We start from the raw sequence: 12155 nt of genomic DNA, 5'->3' as shown, positions 1-12155 counted from the left end.
GAAGCATTTGCTACTGTTTTGTTCTAAACCATTCCTTTTTAATAGTATATGTATAGTGTACAGTATGTATGAAGTATGCTAAATGTCTGCAGAAATATAATAGGTGCAATACAAGAGACCAGAGCTTAATGAGTGAAATATTGCAACGCAATGCAGCTTACTACTGTTTGAAACATTAGCTGCATACTGCATTGCATACAATTTTTTTTAATAGCATGCAGTATACAGCATTTTGACATCTTGTAACCAATATAATATCCTGCATCTTTTATATCATGAGATTTTGGCCAAGTTTAATAAACAACAAGAAAATCTGAGCTCCCATATAGCTACAATAATCTTTATAACCTGTAAGTTGATGAAAACGTAATGTGATGCACTTTCTGCTTCAGATGCAACCATTCTAATGACGGACAAAACACATCGTGCAGTCATTCGCTGGACAGAAGCCTTGTTGATTTGAGCTAGATTTTCACAAAATGTTAAGTGCAAGTGTCTAATAAAGCCACAATACCAACTCTGACAACGCAGAATCCACCCCCTGTATATTTTTTGTTTGTTTGCTATATTTCAGAGCTTAGTGGTGTGCTGCGGGATTTTTTATTTATCAAAAAAAGGTTGGGAAACACTGCCGTAGGCTGCTGTGCAGTATGCAATATGCCAGTGAAAAAACTCATTAGTCTCAGGTCAAAGGTCAGCCTGATGTTTTTAACTTGGTTTATTGAATTAATGTTTGTTATTTACATATTACCTGATAATTATTGTGATTTAGGCTACACATTTCATTCATGATATTGGCCGGTTGGTTGTCCAGCAGTGTGTGTCAGCAGTGTGTGGTTTGTAGCTCATTTGTCAGGTTGTTGTTGATTGGTTCACAGGGGCACAGGTCACTGCTGGGGTCACTGCCGGGGTCGTTTCCAGGTGCGGTGTTGGAGTTATGCATGTTGTAAGGTGTCGTCCCATTGGCTACAGGCTGATGCAGGTGTGTGTTCCACTGAGTAGCGATAACTCCGCCCCAAATTCGACGACTTTCCTGAAAACTCACGCAGATTGCACAGCCCCGCCCCTTTTGCTCACAGCGCCGCCCACTTCTGTCGCGTACGCCCAGGTGCCTCGTTCCGCCCCGCCCCCCTTTGCTCCGCCGACTGTGCGAGACCGTCTGCGCTTGCGTGTAGCGCGTGGCCACGGACGCCAGGTCCGAGTGGGAGGAGGTGCTATCGATGAGTCTTTTCCCGAGAGCGAGCGGTCGCAGAGGCAGCGCGAGCCGCAGCAGCTTCCAGGAGCGCGAGTCCGTCCGCTCGGAGCGCGCGCCGTGCCAGCGCACGGAGGTGGAGTTGTTGCGCAGCTCCGCGATGTCGCCGCAGGGGGCGCTGAGCGCGCGCCGTCTCACGGTGATGAGGTCAGACGCCCGAACAGGCGTTTATGACTACTTTGGCTTGCCATACAGCAGACTGATGCTCTTCTCACACAGACAGTCCGAGCTCAGCACCACCAGCAGCCGCCGACACGCCTGCATACACCGGAGGACCGACTCCATCAGATCTGACACAGACACACACACACACACAGCAGGCGCTGATTACACTTCCTCTGCAAGAAATGAACACTTCTATTCAAGGATGCATTCATTTGATCATGAATGTTAATATGAATGTTACAGAAGATTTCTATTTCAAATAAATGCTGTTCTTTTGACAACAAACATATGAAGCAGCAAAGCATTGATAATAATCAGAAATGTTTCTTGAGCAGCAAATCAGCATATTAGAATGATTTCTGAAGATGATGTGACACTGAAGACTGGAGTAATGATGCTGAAAATTCAGCTTTGATCGCAGGAATAAAATACATTTTAATATATATTCTCATAGAAAATAGTTATTTGAAATTGTAATAATATTTCACTGTTTTTACTGTATTTCTGATCAAGTGAATGCAGCCTTGGTGAGCAGAAGAGACTTACCAACCCCAAACATCATTCACTTCATCCACGTGTTAATTAAGCACAAAGTCTTACTCTTTTGTTGACAAATATACAGTATGTGAATTATAATCTCACTGTAGATGTGACTTCTCAAGAGGAATTCTTATCATTTCAGTTGAGCTTTAACTGAAGTCCTTTGTTTTGGGTGGATCATTGCATGAACACAATGTTTTTTTGTTTGTTTTTTCAGCTTTGCCTCATATAAGTATAAATAAATCAAAAGTAAACATCACAATAATCCACTCCAGTCCATCCATTAACATCCTATGAAGCCAAAAGCTGCGTGTTTGTAAGAAACACATCCATCCAAGACATTTTAACTTCAAAATGTTGCTTCAATCTAAAACATGACTCCATAATCCATAATAACTCCAAATCTTGGGTGAACTGAGGGTGAGCACATTTCAGCAGATTTTTTATTTTGGGGTGAACTATTCCTTTAAACTAATGACAAGTGGTTCATTTTCGAATGCCTTTTGAACTTTCTGAATTGCCAATGGAAAAAAAAACACTGCTAAAACGAAGGAGGCTGGAAACGTGTGCGTAAACGGTTGCAATATATTTAGGCATATGTGGGGTTTTTCATTTTAGAGAATCAGAGCTGAGCTGATCTGGCTTCTCCAGACCTCGAGCTAAGAAACACACATAACCAGATTCACCCGGGCAAGACAGCATGTGATTGGTTGAGGCTTTACCACTTCCTCTATTCACCGATGACTGAGAGGAAATGCTTTCGCAAACATTTCATCATCCGTGATCATGAGCGTAATTAAATAATGGACATGGACGTCAGCTGCTGTCATGGGGTGATCGGGTTCAGTATGAAATCATCGTGAGAAATGTCATGAAATGAATAAATGAAACCGGTGCAAATGCAAAAATAAGTTTTTATTTATCAAAAAAGTTTAAAAATATGATCACAGAACATACTGGACATGGCATGGTCATATATGAAGAACAGTGGTGCATGACAACAACAAAATCAATCAAATGCAATTGAATGAAAACAGCTGGAGGTTTGTTATGGAGCATTAAAGAGGGGATGAAACCTCTAAAATCCTCTTTTATAGCACACTATTTCTTGCCTTGCCATAGTGGAGATAATCTACTTTAGTGCAGATAAATGCAGTTCAATCCAAACCCACTACAGCAGGGTCTCACGCCCCCTGTCGGTTCTTGAGGGAACTGCAGGGGTTTTGAGAGTTGATAAAAAAAGATAAATAAATCGAAATTATAAAATTACATATTTTTAAACTGTATATATATATATATATATATAGATATATATATATATATATATATATATATATATATATATATTATTAACGGACATCAGAGAACGGTGTATATGCAAATGTTGTTAAATCATTTGTTAAAATCATTTTTGTTAACTGAAATAGTTGAAATGAAATATAAATATTAGATGAAAAACTAAAAATATAAAAATAAATTCAAAATATCAATAATACTATAATAGTATAAAAACACTGGAAATCCCTCATGAAAACTCAACGTAATTAGCTTAAATGGAAATTATATATGCTAACGGATATACAATAAGTTGAAGCACTAAAACTGAATTAAATTTAAATTTAAATGTCATTAAACTCAATTAAATATGATATATATATATATGGATCAAAGACAAGGCATCCTATTTTGGTGTACGCATCAAAATAAATGTAAAAAAATTGTTTTAATTATATTTTAATTGATTAAAAACTTCTTAGTGACAAATGGGTCTTTTAATGTCGTTAATGATTCTTGATCAAAATATGGGGGGGGGGGCTAAGTTTTAATGTAAAGTTGTATTAAACTTTTGTTTTGATGCTTGAAAACCCATTTTTGTATATGACCCACATATCCCTGAATACCATAATAGTATAAATATAATCCCAAATATACACTGAAAATCCTATAGGACTTCCTATACGGATATAAGACATGTGAAAGCTGCTTTAAATGATGAATATTGTGAAAAGCGCTATACAAATACAGTGTGACTGTGGACACAGCTGATGTCTATAAGGCACTGGTAGAGTAAGGATCGATGAGTTTCTCTTCTGCCTGATGTGTGTTTTTCGTGTGTGTGTCGGGTGTGTGTTGTGTGATGTCCGGTAGCTTGGTGAGTGTGTGTTGTGTGTCCCTCCTCATGGGCAGCTCCAGCTGCAGCTGTTTCCAGAAGCGTGAGGACAGAGGGGCCGATTTCTCGCCCTTCCAGCAAATGAGCGTCAGTGCCAGCCGGGCCTGGCGCAGCTCTTTGACCCAGCTCTTCCTCCGGACCGGTTTGAACTGGATCAGAACCACCTTGAGGCTGCCGCCGTGCAGCATGCTGGTCAGTCCGGCCTGCAGCTCGAGCAGAGCCTGTGTCCCGCGGACAGCGCTGCACGGACTCACAACCACCACCAGTCTGCGGCTCTGACCCACAAACCTCAGCGTATCGTCTGTTATAGCTACACACAGACACACGTTAATACACTCACTCACACACACACCATACGAGTACATCATCACACTCACTCATTTTGCTCAACACTTCATACTAACATTCACTATACAGCCAAAACATACTAGTGTTATTCTAGTATCATTAAAAATTAAAAAAAATATATATATATATATATATATATATATATTTTTATGTGCTTTTGTCAGTTTCAGTTTTTTTCTCTTTTTTTGCATTTACATTTATTTCAGTATTAGATTTTATTTCTGTCATTTCATCTTTAAATTTTTTTTAATTAATTTTAGTTTTAGTTTTAATTTTATTTACGTTCATTCCTTAAAATACTACTATTTAGATTTAATTTGGTTATAGTTTTATTTCTAAGTTTCATTTAGTTTTTCATGTAATAACTGTATCTTACTGTATTTCAGCATCGTTTAAATGTCGACTTTATAAAAATAGTTAACAATAATAACAATGCTGACACCTTTTTTGTTTTTTTTTTTTTTTGTTATAATCTTTTTACGTTAATATTTCAATAATTTAACAATTTATATATGCAAATTCACAGTTGATGGTCACATGACATGCAATTAAATAGCTAAAATATTTAATTTATTTTTAAATGTATTTTTTACATTTTATTTTAACATTCTATTAGTTATTTTAATGTCACACACTATTATAATTTCTGTTAATATTTTAGATTTTTTTTTTTACTGTGATTTTAGTAATTTTTTTGCATTTTACATTTTTTTTTTTTACATATGTATAGTCTTTATTTATTTATATTTATAAAACTGTGTTCAATCAAGTTCATGTTCAAATGCCACAAACCCTCGAATTTTAAAACATGTCGAATCCTCAAGCTTTAATTTTAATGGTGAAATGGTGTAAAAGTGACTAGTAATGTGAATGTGAATGTAAATGAAGTAAACATACACATTCTTAAATGCACATTAAACAGTGAATGAAGCCGCTGCTGTACAGTATGTCTGGAGTCATACTCACTTCCTCCAGGAAGACTGTCCCGGTCGAAGATGCAGACGGAGTAACCGAACTCGGCCTCCAGGACTCGACGCAGCGTGGACAGAACGAACTCCTCCTCCTCACTGTTGCGAGCGTATGAGATGTACACGTCATACTGCTTATCATCTGCAGAAACAGAGTTCAGTCACTACTGGTGTTTGATCTCCAATAATAGCTGTTTCCATCACAAGTGTCTGTGAATGTGTGTTTGTGTGTTTGCTCACCCGTGTATCTCTCATCTGAGCCGAACCACGAGCGATAGAGCAGCAGCAGCTCGAGCCAGAACACGTGATAGATGACGAACATCATCAACATGAGCGCCAGCGTCACACCTAAACCACAGCCCAGCTCTAGAGTCGGGACGTACGCTACACACGACACACACACATCAGAAATGTTTCTCGAGCAGCAAATCATCATATTAGAATGATTTCTGAAGATCATGTGACACTGAACACTGCAGTAATGATGCTGGAAATACAGCTGCGCATCACCGGAATAAATTCTATGTGAACAGATATGCATGTGTGTGTTAGTTGTAGTTACGTTCGGTTCTGAGTACGGCTCTGCTGGTGTTAAACCCGCGGCTGTTTCTGGCGGAGCAGTTAAACTCCCTCTGCAGGTCGTCAGATGAAAAATCCATCACATACAGGACTCGTTCTTTTATCTCGTCACCGTAATCATATGAGAAAAGCCTACACACACACACACACACACAAGAGTCAATAAAGCAGAGATCGAGACAGACTGAAGAAGTGAGAAACATATCCGTACGTGGCCTCAGGTGAGCGGAATCGCGGGTCGGCGAGCTGCTCCACGGTCTTGTTATCGACAGTCCACCAGATGTTCTGCTTTTCCTCGTACAGGTGAGGCAGATACACACGACAGGACAGATTCACTGTACTTCCTGCAATGCGGAGACGTTCAGTGATGCATACTGTAGTGAAGAAGGCAAGGAAGGGGAGGGGAGAGGAGGGTGTGGCTCTCACACAGAGTCACTGTGGATATGTTATCTCGCGGGATTCAGAATGATGGGAACTTTAGGGCCCACGTCAGGAACTACAGTAGAGAGAGACGGAGGTGTGAATCCTGAGACGAGGAGACCAAATATATGGAAGCTTTCGCTGCCACAGATTAAACTATAAAACAGGTAATCGCACTATTCTGAAAATAATTCTCCTAAGATGTGAGGAATAAACTCAGAATTGCATGAAAAAAAAAAAAACTGAATTGGTCGATTTAAAGTCACAAATATGAGATATAAACCGAATTGTGATAAAAAACTCGCAGTTGCGAGAAAAGTATGTTACGAGATATAAACTCAGAATTGCAAGAAAACAAATTCAGGATTCTAAGGAGAAATAAGTTAATTGTGAGATATAAACTCAGAATTGCAGTGGTATTATAATTATTCACTATTATAATTTTTATTAATATTTAAAATTCTTATATTTCATTTGAATTTTTAGTTTTTCTCAATTAAGCATTTTTTTTAAATATATACTTTTTTTTTTTACAATTACCTTTTTTATTTTTAATTCAGTGGCAGGAAATAAAAAACAGAATTATAAGAAGTAAAAAGAGAATTATGAGTTTATAATTTGCAACTGCAAGAGAAAAAAAGTCTGAATTTGGAGATAAAACGTTGCAATTAGCTTTTTTATATTTTTAAACCGGACGCAAATGAGCTTCAATAGAACTGAGATGAGAGGAAACACGAAAAGCTGAGAAAAGTCAGAATGGTGAATATAAGCTCGCAATTGCGGTATAAAAACTCAGAATTGCAAAAAACAAAAGTCAAAATTGGGAGAAATAAACGGAATTGCAAGGAGATGATGTCAGTGTTATTTCAGTGTTAACTATTATAGTTTTAGTAATATTTTAATTTATTAAAATTTTACCCATTTTATGGTTATTCGTTTTTATTTTCTATAGTTTTTGTCATTACACATATATTATATATATATATATGTGTGTATAAAATACCTATTTTTTTTTTTTTTGCTAGGAAGATCTGCGAAAAGCCAGAATTATGAAACATAAACTTGCAATTGCAGAAATAAGAAAACAAGCAAATAAGCAACCACAGAAATGAGATAAAATCGTACCAACAGCTGTGACGTTAATGCTGCGTGTGAAGTTGAGCATGCGTCCGTTCATCTGGTACGAAACCACACACGTGTAGAGGCCGGTGTACGGCTCCAGCATCCTGTAGATCACCAGACCGTCTCCTTTCAGCTCCCGGTCGCTTCGAAACAGTGTAGTCCTGCATGACTACAGAGAAACAGACGTCACCCGGCATGTTTGACCTACACTCAACTAGTCTCATGTTTCTCAAACCCCTTCACTCTCTAGAAGCGAGATGATGTCATTCTGAGGGTTTATTTTTAATTTTTATTTTTAGTCCTTTTATTCATTTTTATGTTTATTTAATTTTTATTCATTTTTATTTCATTTTATTTAATTTTATTTCTGTTTGTTTTATTTCAAGTAACCAAATTTTTTTTTTTTAAGTGCTATTATCTTTTAGTTTTAAATAACTATAGACCCTGGATAATAAAATACTAATAAAATTATAAATTATTAAATAATAAAAATGTTAAATTAAAATTAAAATAATAATCAAAATAAAACACTTAATTAATATAAGAAATATATAATATAATTATGTAATAAAAATGTTATTTGTTTACCTGCATGTTATGCAGCGATTAACTGACCATCAGAAAACCACAAACATGCAAATGCATTGTTAAACTATCTAAATATTTACTTTAAATATTAGGGGGATTTCAAGTAAATATTTTAGGCCAAAGGGATTAGGCTGACAGCATTGTTATCGTTAACTAAAACGAAAATTTAAATTAAAAACATTTAATTTTACTGAAAAAACATATTAACTGAAATAAAAAAATATAAAAAAAGTAACTTTTTTTCAGCTGTAAATGCAACAAATCTTTTATTTAGATTACTAAAATTACTAAAACAGAAATAACAATTTATTAATAATAATAATAATAATTTAAAATGAAAAAGGAAAACATAAAAATAAAAAATATATATATAGTATGTTAATAATACTAAAAGTTTGGGAATCCCTGATAAAGACGTTAATACAGTAATAATGTTTATAGGCCTTTATATAATAAGAACACTAATAACTCACTTTATGCCTTATATACTTTTACACACAAAACTCCTCATAGATTGCCACAGAAACGCTGGATTAACTTTTCTAAATGTCATGCAACTGTTTTTCCCCACAAACTTTTAAAAAAAAAGCATTTTATACGTATTGCAGCAAAAAAATGCAGTTAAAACTGTCATTTGACTGAAATGACCTTTAACAAGCTGTGCAGGACATATAGATTTGTAGTCTGATCAGGGCACAGTGTATCTGAAGCTGAATGCACACACCTGCAGTGTGATTTCATCTTCACAAGTCCTCCTGAGAACTCTTGTGTAACTAGATGGACATGAAATGCGTCATCGGAGCACAAGTTTTCATGTAAGACCAGATAGTGACTTTGCCGACTGCTGATTGGCTCTTTTCTTTTGGAAGGCGGGACTTATTTTACTAGAGTCGCCATATATGGGTGTCCACTTTCTCCCATTCATTCCAATAGCAGTGGTCCATCTTAACTATATACAGTAATGCATTTTAGACGTGTTTAGGTTATTAATATAACAATGCACTAGCATATAGATAATACATCTTTTTTCATACACGCTATCGCTTCAGGTCATTTCTTGCATTGTTACGACTCTTTAAACAGACAAATAGCCTGCACTGATTTGCATTTTGATAGTTTTGCTCGCATACAACCTTTAAACTGAATGATGCTGATTGTTTGCGTTCACATATTCTCAGTTCATTAGCCGTGCGACTCTGGAGATTAAGAAATTCATTTGCTTCGTACCAGTCGGATGAGTTTCCAGCATCATATTTAATTATGATAGTCTCAGATGTTTATTCTCACACACACACACACACACACACACACACACAGACACACACACACAGAGACTCACTTGGTACCAGCTGACGGAGTGTGTGCTGTTGGGCAGCGTGAGTGTGTTCAGGTCTGGACAGGTGAGGGTTCGTTCGCTCTGGAATGGTATGGTCAGGTTCAGGTGAGGTTTAGCTCTCGGGTCACACTCTCCGTCCTTCTGAACCACCTCCAGTTTCACGCCGATCTTCACACACGAGGAAATGTTGCTGCCACACACACACACACACACACAAAACATCATGAAATAACCTGCACGACTGGTTACATGTTTATATTTAGATCTATATAATATGTATTTATATCCTAACCTAACCCTAACATGATGAAATAACCAGCATGACTTGGTTCAATGTTTATATTTAGATCCAAATAATTTATTATATTATATTATATTATATTATATTATTTATATTATATTATATTATATTATATTATATTATATTATATTATATTATATTATATTATATTATATTATAATGATGATATAACCTGCATGGTTTTGTTACATATTTCCATTTAGATCAAATAATATTTATTATTATTATAATATATTATTATATAATAATATATTATTATTATATTAGATTTGATACATTTATATCCTTACTTAAACCTAACATGATGGAATTACTTGCATGATTTGATTACATGTTAATGTCCAAATAATATGTACTTTTATTTTATTTTATTTTATTTTATTTTATTTTATTTTATTTTATATTCTAACCTATTCCTAACATGATGGAATTACTTGCATGATTTGGTTACATGTTTCTGATTAAATTAAATTAAATTTAATTAATTAAAAATTAAATTAAATGAAATTAATTAAAAATTAAATTAAATTAAATTATTACATTGAATTACATTACATTTAGATTAGATTAGGTTATACCACAAACATGATGGCATAACCTGCATGATTTGGTTATACATTTCTGTTTAGATTAAATTAAGTTTAATTTAGTGTAATACATTTTTAAATAATATAATTACACCCAAATAAAACTATTTAAAATATAAAATAAATAAATATGATGAAATAACCTGCATGATTTGGTTACGCATGTATATTTATAGAATTTTATATTATTTTTTTTTTTTTTTTTTATATTACATATACATACATGTAACAATTACATTTTTGTAACATTTATCATTTTTACATATATGGGATATGAATTATGGTGTGATGTGAAACAATTTACACACATTATAAGTATAAAATGGCATAAAAAAATTAATTTATAAATATATTATGGGCTGCAGGAATTAGTAATCATGATGTTCTACCTGCATGAAACAGCATTCACTAACCCATTTTACTTCCATAATGTGATGTATTTGTGTCAGACTAATTCAGCTTCCTTAAGACTAGTTTAACCATTCAGACAACCAACCAACTAGTCATGGCTTTGCACATCTGTGTGTAAGTGTTTACCGGAGCATGCAGGTGTAGAGTCCGGCGTCCAGCACCGAAGCCGGCTGAATCCACAGGTACTCGCGGTCTTTGTGCAGTGTGTGTAGTTTGAGGTTGATGGGCTGCTCCAGCTCCTGTGTGTGTGTGTGTCGGTACCACAGCAGAGACAGTCTGCTGTTCTGAGTCTGATTGTAGCTGTAGAGCGTGGGATGAGAGAAGAGCGGACAGTAGAGATACGCCACCTCCCCGTCATACACCTGCACCGAACCCTCACTCCACACGCCCCAGTCATGACACTGAAGCTCTGAAACACACAAACAACCTCAGAAACATACCTCACAAGATCTCAACAATGTCTCAGATTTCCCAAAATAGACAGTTTGAAATTAAAAGTACAAGACAATAAAAACAATATGCAATAAAGTCAAAAACAAGGAAGAACAGCACAAATAAACAATGGCAAAGCAACAGTATATGCATTTTAGAATGAGAGAAGCCTTATGCATTTGTCTTCACTTTATAATGATGCAGTGCAGTTGATGAAAAAAGTTTGAGTGTCTTTGCAAAGTGTCCAAATGATCCGAGCTGCTCCATGTACATTTTATAGCTCTGTACTGTATATATTGGAATATCAGGAGAGAGGTGAAGGAAAGCAATTTACACCATGTTAGATGCAGCTGAAAAAGCATCTAGGTGGATTTGGCTAAAGAGGGCAGATCCGTGGGTTGCTGCTAGGGCAGCTGATCAGCCCTGGTCGGGTCGCCTTGGTGAGGGTGTATGATATTTGAAAGACCCTGAAACACCCTCTGACTCCAGGTAATATCACTGATGATGTGTCCCAGCATAGCATCATAAAGATGTTTCTAAAAGCACTTTTGTCTGGGATGCCAGTGACTACCAGGAAAGTCTGGTTTACAATCAAGTAAGTTTGGTGACAACTGGAGAGACAGTTGACAGCTTAGAAAGACAGCAAATTGGGGCGGGTGGGTTAGCAGCCCTAACTGCAGCTCCTGTGAGGGAGAACCCCAGAAAGCTACGGATCAAAGAAGAGAAAGATACCCACAGGGAAGCCCGGGGGGGGGGGGGGCGGAAGAGCTTCCTATGTGGACAGATACAAGGTTATCGACCCAAAGCAATGGACTAATAACAATGATTATCCAGTGCGCCTGTGACAAAATGTGTAAGAATCAGAGAGGTCTGAAAATCCACCAGTCAAGGATGAAATGTAAGGAGCAACAGAGAGTACCACAATGCACAGATCTT

At 36.1% G+C, this 12155-nt stretch overlaps 1 protein-coding gene across 1 annotated transcript; it reads right to left on the bottom strand.

The window, feature by feature from the left end:
* Positions 1–687: 687 nt before the first annotated feature.
* On the bottom strand, positions 688–11215 carry LOC122147805 (interleukin-1 receptor accessory protein-like; the record flags this gene model as incomplete). The annotated part of the gene is given in 9 exon segments (XM_042771729.1): positions 688–1542; positions 5442–5585; positions 5684–5827; positions 6006–6154; positions 6234–6396; positions 6459–6518; positions 7568–7733; positions 9492–9678; positions 10914–11215. Coding segments are annotated over 9 exon segments (2034 nt in total), but the record flags the coding sequence as incomplete, so codon positions are not given.
* Positions 11216–12155: the final 940 nt, after the last annotated feature.

The sequence above is a fragment of the Cyprinus carpio genome, chromosome A15, assembly GCF_018340385.1.
Source record: "Cyprinus carpio isolate SPL01 chromosome A15, ASM1834038v1, whole genome shotgun sequence".
Lineage (NCBI taxonomy): Eukaryota > Metazoa > Chordata > Actinopteri > Cypriniformes > Cyprinidae > Cyprinus > Cyprinus carpio.
The sequence above is the reverse complement of the archived record's forward strand: the minus strand, read 5'-3'. Positions and strand labels throughout refer to the sequence as shown.